Source organism: Cryptococcus depauperatus, chromosome 2, assembly GCF_001720195.1.
Source record: "Cryptococcus depauperatus CBS 7841 chromosome 2, complete sequence".
NCBI lineage: Eukaryota > Fungi > Basidiomycota > Tremellomycetes > Tremellales > Cryptococcaceae > Cryptococcus > Cryptococcus depauperatus.
The window spans coordinates 2,306,738-2,323,522 of NC_089469.1; the positions used below are offsets into that span (position 1 = coordinate 2,306,738).

General features: G+C 48.3%; 9 protein-coding genes across 9 annotated transcripts; 5 read left to right on the forward strand and 4 right to left on the reverse strand.

The window, feature by feature from the left end:
• Positions 1-110: 110 nt before the first annotated feature.
• L203_102201 (uncharacterized protein) lies at positions 111-3,266 on the forward strand (the record flags this gene model as incomplete). The annotated part of the gene is made up of 8 exons (XM_066211628.1): positions 111-278; positions 326-413; positions 465-544; positions 596-982; positions 1,040-1,265; positions 1,314-2,629; positions 2,678-2,792; positions 2,848-3,266. The coding sequence occupies 8 exons, from the start codon at positions 111-113 to the stop codon at positions 3,264-3,266; spliced, it is 2,799 nt and encodes a 932-aa protein (XP_066067725.1).
• Positions 3,267-3,555: 289 nt separating this feature from the next.
• On the forward strand, positions 3,556-4,091 carry L203_102202 (uncharacterized protein; the record flags this gene model as incomplete). Its single annotated transcript, XM_066211629.1, has 5 exons — positions 3,556-3,613; positions 3,665-3,685; positions 3,739-3,791; positions 3,844-3,947; positions 4,001-4,091. 5 exons carry the CDS (start codon positions 3,556-3,558, stop codon positions 4,089-4,091), a joined length of 327 nt encoding a protein of 108 aa, XP_066067726.1.
• A 162-nt stretch (positions 4,092-4,253) lies between these two features.
• Positions 4,254-4,862, reverse strand: L203_102203 (uncharacterized protein; the record flags this gene model as incomplete). Its single annotated transcript, XM_066211630.1, has 3 exons — positions 4,254-4,551; positions 4,606-4,768; positions 4,820-4,862. 3 exons carry the CDS (start codon positions 4,860-4,862, stop codon positions 4,254-4,256), a joined length of 504 nt encoding a protein of 167 aa, XP_066067727.1.
• A 125-nt stretch (positions 4,863-4,987) lies between these two features.
• Positions 4,988-7,899, forward strand: L203_102204 (uncharacterized protein; the record flags this gene model as incomplete). The annotated part of the gene is made up of 9 exons (XM_066211631.1): positions 4,988-5,003; positions 5,198-5,870; positions 5,917-6,477; positions 6,525-6,622; positions 6,667-6,740; positions 6,788-7,091; positions 7,145-7,579; positions 7,631-7,704; positions 7,759-7,899. 9 exons carry the CDS (start codon positions 4,988-4,990, stop codon positions 7,897-7,899), a joined length of 2,376 nt encoding a protein of 791 aa, XP_066067728.1.
• Positions 7,900-8,202: 303 nt separating this feature from the next.
• Positions 8,203-9,025, reverse strand: L203_102205 (uncharacterized protein; the record flags this gene model as incomplete). The annotated part of the gene is made up of 4 exons (XM_066211632.1): positions 8,203-8,332; positions 8,400-8,665; positions 8,769-8,886; positions 8,946-9,025. The coding sequence occupies 4 exons, from the start codon at positions 9,023-9,025 to the stop codon at positions 8,203-8,205; spliced, it is 594 nt and encodes a 197-aa protein (XP_066067729.1).
• Positions 9,026-9,600: 575 nt separating this feature from the next.
• On the reverse strand, positions 9,601-10,660 carry L203_102206 (ATP synthase F1, gamma subunit; the record flags this gene model as incomplete). The annotated part of the gene is made up of 5 exons (XM_066211633.1): positions 9,601-9,618; positions 9,668-9,994; positions 10,047-10,351; positions 10,395-10,516; positions 10,566-10,660. 5 exons carry the CDS (start codon positions 10,658-10,660, stop codon positions 9,601-9,603), a joined length of 867 nt encoding a protein of 288 aa, XP_066067730.1.
• A 282-nt stretch (positions 10,661-10,942) lies between these two features.
• On the forward strand, positions 10,943-12,018 carry L203_102207 (uncharacterized protein; the record flags this gene model as incomplete). Its single annotated transcript, XM_066211634.1, has 4 exons — positions 10,943-11,179; positions 11,228-11,762; positions 11,811-11,906; positions 11,951-12,018. 4 exons carry the CDS (start codon positions 10,943-10,945, stop codon positions 12,016-12,018), a joined length of 936 nt encoding a protein of 311 aa, XP_066067731.1.
• A 328-nt stretch (positions 12,019-12,346) lies between these two features.
• L203_102208 (uncharacterized protein) lies at positions 12,347-13,515 on the forward strand (the record flags this gene model as incomplete). The annotated part of the gene is made up of 3 exons (XM_066211635.1): positions 12,347-12,416; positions 12,460-12,848; positions 12,901-13,515. The coding sequence occupies 3 exons, from the start codon at positions 12,347-12,349 to the stop codon at positions 13,513-13,515; spliced, it is 1,074 nt and encodes a 357-aa protein (XP_066067732.1).
• A 54-nt stretch (positions 13,516-13,569) lies between these two features.
• On the reverse strand, positions 13,570-16,127 carry L203_102209 (uncharacterized protein; the record flags this gene model as incomplete). Its single annotated transcript, XM_066211636.1, has 3 exons — positions 13,570-14,258; positions 14,315-15,785; positions 15,855-16,127. The coding sequence occupies 3 exons, from the start codon at positions 16,125-16,127 to the stop codon at positions 13,570-13,572; spliced, it is 2,433 nt and encodes an 810-aa protein (XP_066067733.1).
• Between the last annotated feature and the right edge of the window lie 658 nt (positions 16,128-16,785).

Here is a 16,785-nt window from a genome sequence, read left to right on the forward strand (position 1 = left end):
TCGGCGATGTCCGCCCCGTCAGTCTGCCGCAAAGATCTTTAGCTATATCATTGGATGATTCTAATCTTTCAATCCATTTCATATCCCTATCGCCAACAAGGTAGTCGGGTATGTTTGAGCGTACCCTTCAAGATCTTATTAGAGGTCTGCGAGCACACAAGGGTGCCTCAGAAGCCCAGGAAGATGCCTTCATTGCTGAGGCTATGGGTGAGATTAGGGAGGAGCTAAAAGGTAAGGATATGGCTCTGAAAGGCGAGGGTGTTATCAAGATGTGCTATGTGAGTCTCAAGATGTCTTTAAAATGTTTGCTTATGATGTTTGAAAGCTTATGATGCTGTGTCCTATACCACCTCCTGCTGGATTTGCTTTTCATGTTGTGGAGGTCATGAGTTCTCCCAGTTATCATTTGAAGCGCAAGTATCTATATAACAAAATGGGTTCAGCGCTGACCTTAAAACCTCTAGAAATTGGTTATCTTGCAGCTCCTATGGCGTTTTCTGGCGACACCGAAGAGATTGTCTTGACTGTTAACGGCATCAAAAAGGTATTCATGCCTCTATGCACAATATTGACAAACTCACGAGTAACATTGTAGGATCTTTTGTCGCCATATGTGTCTCTTCCTCCACTTCCGCTTACGGCGCTACCTCATCTCTTATCCCTGTCGCCTTCTCTGTCAACATCTCTGCACCCAGACCTGTTGCATCTTCTTACCCACTCGTCTCCAAGAATTCGCAAGCGCGCCGTGCTCTGTCTCTTGCCGTGTTGGGAAGCCTTTCCCGAGGGTCTTCGCGAAGGATTCTCGAGGCTTAGAGAAAGGTTGCAGGACGATGACCAGGGTGTGGTTGGAGCTACAGTAGGGGTTGTCATGGAGCTGGCGAGACGACAAGGAGGGAAAAACTATTTGCCCCTTGCTCCTGAGCTCTTTAAAATTTTGACAGAGAGTAATAATAACTGGATGCTCATTAAAGTTGTTAAATTGGTCAGTGTATTCAAACATCGAAATCCAAAGCATTAGATTATACTGACAACTATCTAGTTTGCGATATTGACCCCACTAGAATCTCGGCTGGTCCGTAAACTTTTACCGCCGATAACTTCACTTATATCAAACACGGCAGCCATATCTCTCCTGTATGAATGTGTAAGGACTTGTATTGTGGGTGGGATGCTTGACCCAGATCGAATGGAAGCGGACGCATTAGCAAGAGTTTGCGTGGAAAAACTGGGAGGATATTTAAGAGATGAAGGTGGCGATCAAAATTGTTGGTATTTGGGCCCATCTTGTCTCAACAACGCTAACGCCAACGCAGTAAGATACATAGCTCTTTTGGCCATGGTCAAAATCATCCCCACTCATCCACAAATGGTTGCCGAATTTCAAACTGAAATACTCGAGTCCCTCAACGACCCAGATGTATCCATTCGTATGCGTGCACTCGAGCTGGCTACCAACATGGTTAACCCAGATAATTTGCAAACTATAGCTGACACACTGTTGTCACACTTGGCGCCCCAAGAAGCTAATCAGAAATTTCCCTCTGCTACTGCTTCTTTAATGGCAATTTCTTCCGGTGGTGTTGATGGAAAAGAAGCAAGAAGCAAAGACCCATCAAGCTCATCTGCATACAGATACCTTCTTACTACTCGTCTACTCAATATTCTCTCTTACAACACCTACGCAAACATTACCGACTTTGAATGGACCCTGTCTATGCTCATTGACATCTCATACATCTCCCATGTCAATGTATCTTCTCAAATCAAACAAATGGTGCTTGATATCATTGGACGTGTGAGGGATGTGAGATCTCATGGTGTTGGTTTGTTGGAAAAAATCATTGGGGATGACGAATTTCGAGATAGAGTTGACGACGAAGAAGAGTCAGCCGGTGGGTTGCTGGAAGCAGCCATTTTTGTCTGCGGCGAGTACCCATCTGAACTCTCATCACCGCTCTCAACAATATCTAACCTTCTCATTCCATTCGCCTCTTCAACGGTCAACGCCATGGCGGTCCAAAGCGTCGCAAAGGTTTTCGGCTTCTATTGCACCACCGTCTCTGCCTCCTGGTCTCCTGAAAAATTCGACGAAGCTAACAATCTTGTCGCGTCCATTTCTTCTGGTCTCAAAGATCATGAACGCTCTTCGCGAGGCGAAATCGAAGTCATCGAGCGTATAGCAGAGATCCAAGGTTTATTAGGATTCGTTAAGGCTGACTTGGATAGTCAGGCAGCCTCAAGTCGACCTACCAAGAAGGGAAATATACCAGAGTTGGAAGGCGGATTTGAGTCCGATGAACAGGAAAAGGATGAAGGCGAGCCTTCATACCCAAAAAGCTTGTACATCTTCCCGCCGTTATCGACTTGTTATCCACTCAATGCTGTAGCGACGCATGCTCAGTCTTCGGTGCCCTTACCGCCGGGTTTAAATTTGGATCAAGATATAGTGCCTGGAGGAGGATGGCCAGTGCTTGAAGAGCTGAACAGCGAGGAAGATGAGAAGTCTGCGTTTGACCTTGGTACAGGAGGCGGAGAAAGTATGGAAGAACTTAGAAGGGTGTTGCGGGAAAGCCAAAATAAGAAGGATAAAGGCAAGGAAGGAAAAGAAGACAAAGCTGAGAGGGCGAGGGTAGGTATTTTCTTTGTGTCACAAAGCAAACAGCTCATAAAGTCGCAGCGTCAAGCTGCTCGCCGAGCAAAACACAAAGACGATCCATATTATCTCTACGACAGGGAAAATGATGACGTGAACAGCATTCCCATTGTCAAGCTTGACGATTCAGATCTACTTTGTATGTCCACAATTAACCCTTGATAACCTGCGGATTGCTGATTTCTTTCGTTTAGCTGAAGATGCAGAACCATCAGAACCCAAACTTAAGATGAAAGAGAAAAAGCCCCAGCCAATATTTGACAGGACTGGCGAGCTACCTGAAGGCGCTTCTCACCTGGCACATTCCACAACAAAGCTCAGGGATACAATATCGAGTACGAATTCTGGTCTTGCTAATATTGACCTTTCCCAAGCACCTTCCCGAGTAAATCATTTTGAAGAGTATAAGCTAGATGAAGAAGAAATTCCTTCCAGGTCTAATGCCGTCATCGGGAATGGAGTGGCGCATGACACTGGAGATAACAATGAAACTCAGATTGGCCAAGCGGACATTCCGGTGAAAAGTGTGCCTGAGGTACAAGTTGTCAAGGTCAGAAAGAAGAAGGAAAATGGCGACAAAAGAAAGAAGGACAAGAAGAAAATCCGAGATTGAGAACTTTCCCATACGTTTGTATCAATATGTATTTGTGAGCTTCATTCAGTGAAGTAGACTTTTTTCTTCCATAAGAGATGAAGCTTTCAAGACCAATGTGAGCCTGATTCCCGGGCTCTACCTCCACTTTTGCTTTCCCATTTTCCGATGTTAACAACTTGCTGCTTTTTTAAATGTCAATTATTATTGGTATTTGCATTGTTAACTATTGATAACTATTCCAGTCCGACATAATATAACGAAAATTCAAATACCGTCTGAGTGATACGTCAAAGCAACGCTATACGACATGTCTGCAACCGTTGGTTGTATATTCGTGGCGGTTGCCTGTGTGGCTCTGTTTCATGGTGAGCAACCTCTGTCTATGCCAATCTTGAAATACAATCTAATAGTCTTAGATGCATTCTCTACATATGAGTGTGCGTCAAATCCATGTTGAATAGCAATGATCATTATTGAATCTGTTCTACAGATCTCTCCACCATGAAAACTCTCGGAAAATCGCCATTGAAACTTCCATTTTCGGTATGTCAAGTCACGCGTCGGTTCTACTGACAGCTCATTTGGCATCGTGAAGATCATAGCAGAAGCATTCTTTTCGCTGTTTACGTTTATAATCGGCATAGTGATGGCGTCTAAGGAACTGAAAGATATCACCTATCGTGGAGAGCTGGCTCATCGGTATGTACACTGCAAGCGCTTAGATAACCGTTTTGCTTATGTCTAAACTATAGTGCCATTGATGACCATGACGTTCGAACAGAGTTCATTCGATTATCAAAGCGAGGAAAGATCCTGTTTGGAGACTCAAATCTTGGTAGATGATGCGTGTATGTATACTACTCATCCCGAGTCGACAAGCATCGCTATTTTCTTCAGTCGCATTATGTAACAGTCGTCCTGGCGAATACTGCAAAGAGCCTTTCCCAAATTCCACTCAAGTCGATACATCGCTGGAACCTACTACCACCACCATCGTCACCAAGCCTAACGCTCTCTCATTGCCCATTTCAGTCCACCCCATCTTCTCCCTTTTGCTTCAAGTCCAGTATTGACTCTTTTTTTCCCACCCAATCTATCTCTTTGAGAAACACCAAACCACCTTCCCCTTCCATCAACCCATTCTTGAACTCTGACATTTGGTGGGAGATCATTGCGAGACAAAAGCATGGTCGATGGTGATGGAAGCTGACGAAGCGGGTTGACCAGAGGTGTTGAGGAGAGTATGCGAACGCCTGCCCGAGTTTGAGAAGGCAAGAGGGAGAGGGGGATATATCGAGGCATGCTTGCGGTTTTCACAACTTAAGTATATGTCATAGTGACGGAGATGTTTGCTTACAGGCAGGTTTGAATCGTTGTAAAGTTGTCCAGCGTTATAAAGCGATCCAACAGATGTAAATTTAAAAGAAGAAAAAGAAGAGAAAAGTGGTAGGAATTATCGGCATCAAATTTTGGGCAAAAATGCACAAATTTTCTCGCGACTCTATTTTTTACCCATTTTACTTTTTTTTTTTTCTCTCTTCATTACAAGTTACAAAGCAGAAGAAACGAACCTGCATTTCTCCGCGCCACTTCACCCTCTCCTCTCACCACCATCCAGCCACCACCTGCCTTTTACTTTCGCTGCATAGCCACCAGAAATGATGCTCCATACATGGCGACTTGACATTTTGCGCAAGAAATAAACGCCGGCCATGAACTGACTAATCTTGGCAGTACTGATGACGTCATCAATTCGTATATTGGGCTGAGACTGAATTTTCGGACTTTATTTATTCGATTTTATCCAAACTCCTTTGGTTTCTTGGCTTTGTGCAATGTCGCGCTTTGACCAGGCACGGAATGACTACTTTATAAACTGCTTCTTCTGACTGTTTGTTCTTTTTCCCTCTTTGCTTTTGAAATGTAAGTCATTGACGGAAATTGTACAGTCACTGACTATGGCATTAGGGATTACACTTCTACACGTACAAAGCATAGAGCAGAGAAATTGGCGAGGGATGCCGCTGCGGCATCCCACGCATCGTATTATGCCCACCCAGCGTTGCACATTCACACCTATCTCCATGACAAGAAGCAGCCGGCTGTGACCAACCGTGAAGGCGAGGTGGTTGGGTCGCTCAACGATCCAGCACAGCCACTGGCACTACCGCCACAACAGCAAGGTGAAGCACCGCCTACAGGCGTACCTACAGTTCCTGGATCAGGTGTGCACAATATTCCACATGTTAATGCCAATACGGAAGAGTCTCGCAAGGCGGGTGCTGAAGGCACGAAAGATGAGGAAGGTGGCAAAAAGGATGCCGGCGTGCCGAGTGGTTTTGACAAGGGTGCGCTAGAGATAGGTGGTGAAGCCGGCGGCACCAAAACATCTCCTGGCCCATCCGCAGATGAAGTGATGAATTATAGGCAGATGAACGCCGGAGTTGACCCAGCGACCCGGCCTCGAGTTTCAAATGGTGATGCACCCGGCATGGAGAGACATCAGAGTGTACAAGGAGGCATGAATCCTCACCTTCAATTGATGTGTGGTCCCATGTTGGCTTATTACACCGTCAAGGACAATATTTGGCAAGGTGCTGCCATGGTCATTCTCCGCAATGAGTAAGCTTTGTTTACCTCTACATTTTTCCAGCTGATCCAAGCCTAGGGGATCGATACTCAACCCTCCACCAGCTCTTTCTCTCACATTCCATCCTTATACCCCACCATCCGATGAGCAGCCCACTCTGCATGAGCCGGAAATAGCTCTTCTCCCGCCTACTACTATTCACTCGCAAAACATCTTTACCTATCCATCTCCTGAAGGCAACATGGGCTTCTACAGGTTCATCATTGAAGTTCCTCTCCAGCGAATACAGATGGCTGTTCGTTACCGTCTCAACAATGGAGCAGAGATGGACTTTGTCATTCCGGCGATCGGCCAAAACCTTCGTTGGGCGGCTCATTCATGTAACGGGTTTTCATCTGGTGTCAATCCTGATGATTTCAAAGGTCCTTACCCATCAGGTTATGACCCGGTCTGGGAAGATCTGTTGCTCAAGCATCAGAATCAGGCATTTCACTGTATGGTGGGAGGAGGCGATCAGATCTATTGTGATGCCCTCACAAGGGAGCCCGAATTGCAAGGGTGGATCAATGCGCCAGATAGGAAGAGCAAGCTGGGTTTCCCTCTAAGTGAAGAGATGAAGTTTGCCATTGACAGATTCTAGTGAGTTTGTCACTGCTTAACCACCTGCCGTTTACTCATTTGAAAAGCTTTAATCATTATTGCAAAATATTTAGATCTAATGCTTTTGGCCGGGCTAATGCTACCATCCCTATGGTCAACATGCTGGATGATCATGATCTCATTGGTGAGTTGTACACTTCAAAGTGATTCAAACTAACGACTTCTTAGATGGTTTTGGGACATATGATGATGAGACACAAAGTGCAGCTGTCATGTCGTACATTGGCTCTAGAGGATACTTTGTAAGCCCAAATCATACAATGTTTGAATGAATATGAACGTATATCAGTGGTTCCTTCTTTTCCAACTCTTCATCTACGACCCCTTTGATGGTACAGATCCCGCACCGGGGACTCACCCTATCAAATCTCTTATCCTTGGTGACAAGAATGGTCCTTGGATCCCCCATCAGTCTCATTCCCTTCTAGTATACCTTGGTCCCAAAGTGGCGATGCTTGCGTTAGATTGTCGAGCAGAGAGGAAGTTGAACGAAATTGTCAGGCCTGAGACCTATTCCAAGGTTTTTGGAGAAATCAAAAGACTGCAAGGGGTTGGCATTGAGCAATTGGTGATGCTCCTAGGTGTACCTATCGGCAGGTCTTGTTTTTATTCTAATTGAAGTGAAACACTAACAACCTTCATCTAGCCTACCCACGAATGTCATTCCTTGAGCACTTTTTGGGGATGAAATACAACCCTGTAAACGTTCTTGCTCGTCACAATGCTCTAGGTCTGGGCGGTATGGTTAACAAATTCAATCAAGCTTCTGAGCTTCTTGATGACCTGAACGACCACTGGTGTGCTAACACGCACAAGAAAGAACGCAACAAGCTTGTCCTCGACTGCCAAAAACTCGCTAAGGAAATGCACATACGGGTGACATTTTTGAGTGGAGATGTGCACTTGGCGGCGATCGGATGTTTGTTTACAAAGAAACACAAGAATGGCAAGGGGCTTGTACCAGAACAGGATCACAGATATATGTTGAACGTCATCACCAGCGCCATCGTCAACACCCCCCCTCCGACTGGAGCTGCCACGATGGTTAACATACTCGGTGGACACAAACACCGCACACTTCGTAAGCAGTTGATTACCCAGGGACGGTGGTCAGTGCTGATGGTGTTGATAGACCATGAGAATACAGATGAAACTATGATACCTTTGTTTGCCCATGATACTGATGGTAAAGCTCTTAAACGAAAAGTGCGTATCTCTCTTTACTGGGAGAGAACGCCTAGTTAATTGATACCTTCAAAGTTTGCTTTAAACCGTCGAAATTATACCATTGTAAAATACAATTCTCAAGAAGGACTTGTGTTTGACATTCGCATTGAGAAATCCCAAGGGGCTGGTGAAACTGTGGGATACACTGTCAAAGCACCTAAACCTCAGTGGTAAAATCTAGTTGATCTGATCTTCTAGATTTTCAAGATACAAGGTAAACTTTTAATATTGATCAAACACGACATAAATGTCAATAATAGACTTGTAACCTAGATGCGCGATAATCAGTCCATAGGATAATACCTCATATGCCAAATATATGATTGCAGCTTGCAATCCAAAATTGGTTGGGTTTGCCTAGCTATAATTGTATGTATTTTGAGCAATGTTAACTAGAGGGGCTTAATACACGGCATGTGTAGAATATGCATTTCCATTTGGGATGTACTTTATGTTTGAAAATGGAAGCACGACACATTAGACAGTTCCACAATCAGAGATAATGATCTTATCCCTAGGAGGTTTTCCCTCCTTGTTACCTTTTGATTCAATCTCTTTGACGACGCTCATGCCTTCGACAACTTCTCCAAAGACTGTGTGCTTACCACTGCATTTGGAAACACTTTGGTTAGCGCATTCCCAAACCGTCTTGCAAAAAAAAGCAGAACACGTACTCGAGCCATTCGCACTTGTCTGCCGTCGTGATAAAGAACTGACTTCCATTCGTGTTGGACCCTGCATTTGCACAACTGAGCAATCCCGCTTTATCGTGCTTTTTCTCAAAGTTCTCATCAGGGAACTTCGAGCCATAAATCGAAACGCCGCCGGTGCCGTCGTGTCGCTCAATATCGCCGCCTTGGATCATAAAGCCTGGGATAACACGGTGGAACGGACTGGATTTGTAAGAAAAATTGGAAGGCAAGGGAGTATCATCTGGTTTCTGTGGGTAAAAGGAATGTACGTATAAGGCGGGTAGAGATGAACAAGAGACAAGTTGTCAGTTAATACTCTTCATCTTTTCGTCATAAATCAACAAAACTCACCTTGCCGGTACACAACCCTCTAAAGTTGGCAGCTGTCTTTGGTGTCACATCGTCATACAACTTGAATTCCACACGACCAATGTCTTTACCATTAACCGAGACTTTAATGAAAACGTTACTGGTGCATGGCTGTGTCAGCAGAGCTGGAAAATGATTCGACCGGAATATGAAACATACGGCAGGTTCTTCTCGTCTTTAGTCTCATCTTCCACTACGTCCTTCTTCTCATTGTTCACGTTCTTCTTGTCATCAGCCATTTTAATTCTTGTGTTTTCTAAGAGACTTTGTGTGTCTTTGTATTGATAGCTCAGCTCAAGTTCTAGATAAGTTGTAAACCATAAAATGACGAGTTTTAAAAGGACAGAGCTTTATATATCCCTACGATGAATCGAATTGTCGAGTCTTTGTGTACGCTCTTTTGTCCCAGTGGGTATCCTTTGTGAACGGTCGTTCTCAATCGTTGGCCGCTCCAACGCTTCAATGAGTCAAAAGGCTGGTGGTGAACGGTAGTTGGTGTAGGTATAGCTGAACTGGCGTTCCCTCTAATCATTTAAGTCAGACGGGCCCTTTCGCCTGGGGTGCAATATCTGTTAGTGATTGTTAATTTAGAAATTCAAAGTCAGTGGTCCTCCTTTCCTCTATATCAGCGTCATGACCAATGATTCAAACCATGCTTTGCAAGATCGTGACGTTTTGAATGTCTTGTGGTAACTTTGATTCCTTCTTTAATGTATTGGCATCACGCTACGATGTGAATTTCGTTGCTTTGAGAAGGATTCTTCCCTTTTCTAAACGTCAATCCTGTTCACCGTCTCTCCACTGCCTTCCATACTTAAAGCGCAGATGCACCCTAATTCAGAAAGTCAGTATCGTCTCAAATACGGAAAAAAATGGCGCACAGTGATAATATCAATCAGTTCGTTTGTGATGACAGCCTGTCGACCACGGTTGTACTGAAGCTGAAGAGAGCTCATCATGTCAAGAGCATTATTGGAAGCGTTCTCCATCGCTGTCCTCCTAGCGCTAATTTCGGCGGCATGGCCCTCAACAAGAGCAGTATAAATGGCGTTGGCGAGAGCAAACTCGGCAAGATCCTTAGAAACGTCCTCCTCCATTTCATACTGCTGGAAGCCGGCGGCCTCTCGAAGGGCAGGAGCAGAGACGACAGTGGTAGTACCGGCTTCATAAGAGATGGCAGAAATGTAGTGGTTAGAAACAATCTTAACCTGTGTTTAAAGGTTTAGCATAGTTCTTGCTCTTACACAAGACCCTACATACAACATCCCAGTCACCGCCGTTTTTGACAATCTCATCGGCAATAGCACTAGCTTCAGCAAAAGTGGGAACGTCCTTGCCAACACCGTTAAAAGAGACCTTGAAAGCGCCTGGCATGGCTCTGGTAAGTTGAGCCTTGGGCTTGTCTCCGACAACAGCAAGGGAGCCAGGTTTGGCCGCGATTTCCTTTTTGATGTATCGAGAAATAGAAGAGTGGATACCGCCACAAAGACCACCATCGGAAGAGATACCAACGTAAAGAATCTTTGGCTCAGACTCAGGCTCAGCTTCGGCATGCTTGTAAAGCTCTGCGAGTTGTCAGAAATGGTCACAGATGAAAAGTAGACGTACCATTGTTAGCAGCGCCGTACTTTTTGGCTTCTCGCATAGCCTTTTCAGCACGGGTGAGCTTTGTAGAAGCAACGACCTTCATGGATTTTGTGATTTTCTCAATGTTTTTGACCGACTTTAACCTGCAACGAATAAGTCTTACGGCCGAAGCAAAAGACTTTCTATCCTCACCTCTGCTCGATTTCTTTAAGGGTCGCCATCCCCTGCTGCTGCCTAGCAACGTTCCTTGTAGCTGCGATGGCTGGGCGAGCGGAGCGGACAAACATTTTGATGAGTTGAGAATGAAGCGAGCTTGAAATGAATTGTAGTTGAGATGAAATGGTTAAGGGAATACAAGGACGGATATGAAAACTGCCACATTCATAATTTTCCGAAATACCTTATTTTATTTAGACACCCATTTTGCAACTGATACAGATTGGCCATTTTGTATTCGATTTTTGTAATGTAAGACTGAATTACAATTACGAAAGTAAGCAACTTTTCCATGTATACGATACATCTATTAATACTAGACAGTGGATCCCAACGTAGATCTTTTCGCGGGCATGAAAAAGAAGAAGAAGAAGGCCGTTATAGTAGAGCCTTCTGAAGAATCCCCAGCTCCAGAACTTGCAGCTGAGCCTGTTCTAGAAGAAGCGCCAACACCTATTGCCGAATCTCCTGCTCCAAACCCTGTCCATGTAGCCGAAGCTAGTGCTGAGAAGCCTGTAGAGGAAGATGGAGAGCTCTTTGGGGATATCAAGAAGAAGAAAAAGAAGAAGAAGGATATCCCTCTTGATCTTGTTCGTTTGCTTGCTAGCAGTTTGATGGTATAACCAACGATTTTGTAGGAATCCGCCGAACCTACTTCTGTCGATGGTCTTGACATTCCTATGAAGAAGAAAAAGTCAAAAAAAACGACCGATTTCTCCAAGGAGCTCAATGAACTCGAAGCTGAAACAGCTGCTGCTGACCAAGCTGCTGACGCAGAAGGCGACCTTGGAGAGGACAATTTTGCAAAGAGACACGAGACTGACGCTGTTGATGGTGGTCAAGAACCATGGGTCTTGGAGAATCGTGATCCGACTTACTCTGAGCTACTCAAACGTTTTTTTTCGCTCTTGCATTCCCACAACCCAGAACTGGCAGGAGAAAAGAGGAAATACACGATGGTTCCGCCGCAAGTTGCAAGAGAGGGAGCGAAAAAGACGACGTTTTCAAACATCATAGATATCTGCAGAAGAATGAGGAGACAGCCAGAGCATGTTATTCTGTTTTTGTACTCTGAATTGGGTACAACTGGAAGTGTCGATGGTTCACAGAGGTTGATCATGAAGGGCAAATTCACTCAAAAGCAAATTGAGAATGTCTTGAGAAAGTACATTGGTATGTTTTGCCTTTGTTTGGCTAGGCAAAACTAATGAGGCGCTTCAGTCGAGTATGTCACCTGCAAGATTTGCAAATCTCCCGATACCATCCTGGAAAAAGAAAACAGGTTATACTTTATGACTTGCGAGTCGTGTGGCTCTCGTACGTGGCTGTCATCGTTGTAGCATTGCTAATGTTGAAAACAGGACGATCCGTATCGGCCATCAAAACTGGTTTCCAAGCCCAAATTGGCAAGCGAATCAAGGCTGCTTAAGCTTGCGTCGGTTTGTAGTGATTTGGGCAATAGAGGGGACAAACGATTTATGTATATTATGCATTACATCAAATCACATGTAGCAAAAAGCCGAAACGTGGTGTCCATGTGGATGTGTGTTGTCATTTCAATTTCTATTTTGCATTTATTATTCATTACCTATCATTTTCAACAACTTTTTTACATGCAAGTTGATATTTCTTTTTCCTTCAGCGCTCATCTTTCTTTGGATATCCATACTGATAATGCTTTTATTACTAGCAGAAAAGGACAAGATCGCTCGCAGTCAGCTTGCGAACTTGCTTCAACTCGATAGAGCATAGACGAAATGGCTGGTTCTCTCAAGACTGATTTGGACAAGAAACGCGTCGAGCGTCAAAAAGGTCAAGACAAGGAATGCAAGTCTCGACAGTATAGGATGGCAGCTGATTTGGGGCTTAGCTGGAAAGTTCTCCTCTATCCAACTCTATCTCATCCTCTACAACACCCTCTCGGCTCTCTTATGGGGCCACCTTCTCATCCTAACCCTCTGGTTCATGGTGACTCCCCGTGTCGTTGCCATTGACCAGCGATCATTCGTCTCTAAACTCATTCCTCGTTTTCTGCAACACTCGCACTCTCAATACCTTGCTCGTGCCATCCATCACCTCGAGGGCTCCTATGATTTCCACGGACTCGGATGGTGGACGAAATGGACGCAGACGCTGGCCGTTTTAGAAGTTGTTCATGCGGGACTTGGATGGGTAAGGAGTCCAGTAGGGACTGTCGCGGCGCAGGTCGCGAGTAGGATTTGGACCGTATGGGGTGTGGTTGAAGCTGTTCCTCACATTGTGGTTTGCTTTCACTCTTCCCTTGCCTGATTTTACTGACTGAACGGCATAGACCCATCGTTCTCCTCTGTTCACGACCATGCTCTTCGCATGGTCATTGACTGAAGTCATCCGTTACACATTTTACACACTCTCTCTCCTCTCCGTCTCGTCTCCCGCCCTCAACTACCTGCGCTATACAACGTTTATCCCTCTCTATCCACTTGGTGCAGGATCCGAAGCGTTTCTCTCCTTTTCCACCCTACCTCCCATCAGTCCACTGGTCGGCAAGGCTGTTGGCAAGGCTATCGGAGCTCTGCCCAGAAACGTGAGAGAGTTTATCATCAAGAGCAAAGCAGGCAGGGAAATACTCTGGTGGGTAGCCAAGGGCAGCATGAGTCTAAACCAATGGGGTGTTTTGGAGGCCATGCGGGCTGGGTTGTTTATTATCTGGTGGCCGGGTAGGTTCATCTTGCGTCGAGATGAGACTGACGCTCCTAGCATTGTATATCCTCTATACCCATATGTGGAAGCAAAGAAGAAAGCTTTTCCGAAAGAACCAAGGCAAGACTGTGAAAGGGTTCGACAAGGCGCGGTAGATCGTTTGCCTGCGTTGGGCTCGAGACAAACTCCAGAGTCGCCCACGCTCCCTCTTTTACGAACCATCCTTACCGTCATGCAGCTGTGACCCTTTGCATAGTCTAGTCTCGCAACTTTACAATCTAACCAACCGTCTGCAGTACTAACCAGCCTTGCTAACCGTCACTAACCCGTTCCACTCCTCGCCCGTCACGAGACAAGGCCACTCTGTCTCCTGGCCTCCAGACACTTTTGACTTGCAGCACGCCTCCGAGCGACGCTTGCTTCCTATTGAACGCCTTGTCGCCGCGCAATCAACAGGCGTCTTGGGCAGGGGCTCATCCGACCCGCTACCCTCCTCCCACAGCGGGATACGAAGACATTCACTCGTCGCAAGACTCGCCGGGACAGGCAAGTCTACCCAAGACCACTCCTCGCCCCGCTTCCAGCCCGGCGCATCGTCAAACGCCGGCCCATCCTCCTCGTCCTGCCCGTCCCAATGCAGCGCATACCGGGCCGGTGTCGCCTCTGGCTTGATCTTGCGAATGAATCTGTACCTCCTCGTGTGGTACCGCTTGGAACGAACGGGATGGAACGCATCGAGCAACATCTGGGAGAGTTCTTCGTCTCGGAAATGCTGCAGCGGCGGGAATGTCCGCCGAGTCGTATAATACTGCTCCTTTTCCTGGCACATCGCCTCCACCCAGCCATCCGTCGCGGCGGCGTTCTCCGGCCGCGCCCAGGGAGCACACCCATACGGAGATGACCCGACGTCCGCGTCGAGGATGGCGCGGACAGCGCCGACAAACAGCGGCTCGTTGTCGCCGTCGCTCGCCGAGCCAACTTGGCCATCTACGAGGCCGTACGACTCGGCGATGGCGCTGTTGAGCGGCTTCATCGCGACCAACATCTCTGCCGCACGAGCCGGACCACAGCGGTGGAGGTAGGAGAAGCTACGGCGGGGTGAGCCTTCGTATATAACATAGGTACGTACGAGTGCAATTCGCTGCCATGCAGTCCCATCGCTCGATAACTCGGGTTCAGCACGACACCACGCCCGGCGAGAACGACGTCGCAGGCGGCCGCGAGAGCGACGCCGCCTGCAGCAGCGTTCCCTCTGACACATGCCACCGTCGCGATACCTCGCTGGCACAGCGAGACCTCTCCGTCGACGACATCAGAAACCAAAAATGAGACAATGTCGTCTATCGCGTTGATATTCTCCCATGTCTCTTGGCCAGGCGAGGCGGCGTGCTCGATCGTGTTGAGAGCGATTCCGTTGGAAAAGTAACTGCCACCCATGAGAACGAGGAGTTGGACGGGGCCCCGCGCGGGGTCGACCGCCCACCGGAGCGCCGAGAGAAGCTTCCGGCAGTGGTCGGTTGTGAACGCGCCGTTGTAAAACTGCCAGTAGACGAGTTGTGCGATGCCTCGTTCACCCCGGACGCTCTTGACCTTTACCTCCCAGCCGTCCTCCCAGCCGTCCTCCCAGCCGTCCTCCCAGCCGTCCTCCCAGCCGTCCACTCGCCATTCCTCAACATCCTTGAGAAAACTGCCGTGCCCGCTCATACGAACCGCCTCGACCATGGGAATCTTGGGATCCATCGGCCTGTCCTTGCCACGCGGGACTCGACCATGGGTGATCCAGACACCAGACGCAGTACCACGCCTCGTCTTGATCAACACAGCGCCGTCGCGGGTCGCGATGGCGCTGCCGTTCGGCACCGCGTCCAGGCTCGCAAAGCCGAGCGACGTCGTGAGCCGGGACGGGACGCAGCCCGTCTCGAGCCGGGCGCCATAGACAAACAGCGACGCCTTGGCGTCCGGCGTCAGCGCATTCACCATCGCGCCTGGCTGCGAGTCGCTTGCGTTCAGTATCCGCAACACATCCTCGGCCGTGTGCTTGTCCCAGTCGAGTCGACGTTGCGTCGACGGCAGCAGCGGCCGTGCATGCGTCACTCCACCAAGAAATGGCAAGCCCAGCGAGACACACCGCGTCTGCCACTCGGCCTTCGGAACGACCTCCATCCAGCGAGACTTGTCGACGCCGGCCGTCGCTTCATACACCCGGACGAGGGCGTGGATGGCGGCGGCGGTCGCCGCCGCCGAGTGGTACCGCTGGTACACCTCGCCCTTCGTCACTGTCCCGATCCGCGGCAACGCGTACTGCTCCCATGCCCAGACCGCGCCACCGTCGAGCTTCTCCGTGGCCTGGAAGCAGATCGTTCCCCAGTGCGATCGCTGCGGGACAGGCACCGGGATGGACTCCAACACGGCCGGAGGCGCTGCCGACCCGCCCGTGTCACCGAGCAGGACCCAGTCGAGCGACGACGGGCCGGCATCGCCCGGAGGTCCCGGGTGGATGATGAGCGTGATCCACTGTGATCGCGGATCATGTCAGCGCGGGTCCTTTCCGAAACAATTCCCTGTTCGGGGAAAATCACTTGCCTTCCGGTGGATGCTCGCGGGAAGCTTCTTCGTCAGGAACGGGCAAAGCACAATGTCGGGTTGCCATTGTTCGGCAGCCGAGAGCATGGCGTCATCATTGAGAGCGAGCTGTACCGAGACGTGCTGGAAGCCGAGATGGTCGAGGTAGGAGAGGATCCGCTGGGTGAAGGAATTGACAGAGGTGACAAGGAGGAGGAGCTTGAGCTGGCGGAGAGGTCCGGCGTGGGCCGGAAGAGAGTCATAGGGGCCAAGAGGAGGCGAGCGGTGGGTCATGGTGGATGGGAGAAGGTGAGCGCTGGGTGCTGGGTTATATGCATCTGGCGTGAGAAGGGTGTAGGGTAGCGACAGGTGTGTAGGGCGTAAGGGTGAGTCAGCTCTGGCCCTGGAGACTGTGGATGGCTGGGAGAGATGTGTGGGTGTAGACGCTGGACCCCTGAGATCCTCATGCTGGCTGGGATGTCACCGTCCACAGCCGCAACACGTTGCGGCTGGGCTTATGCTCAGTGGCTGGGAATGTCGCTCGTCTTCGCCCTGAGGGTGATGCTTGCGTGATGCTTGGGCGGAAGAAGTGTCTGGCAGGATGAGGAGGGTGGCTGGGAATTGTGTTGCAGTGCAGTGGTGGCTGGAACATCCACGACAGTCGGATGGAGTGTGATGGATAGGCCTGGCTGGGAGTCGTGGCCATGTCATGCGCGCCTATAGTCGCGACACGACTGAGCTGCCATTTCCACGTCATTCTCCAACGCTGCAAGAAGAATTGCGGAAAGAGAAAGAGATGGGAAAGAGAAACGGTGGGAAAGAGAAAAGGTCGGAAATAGGAAAAGCTATATCCGATAAAACCGAGGCGAAGCGTGCCTGAATTCTTACGCTTGGGTGAAAAGTTTTGGATATATATAATCACCGGGAGATCTTTCTTTTCCCATCGTTTCGT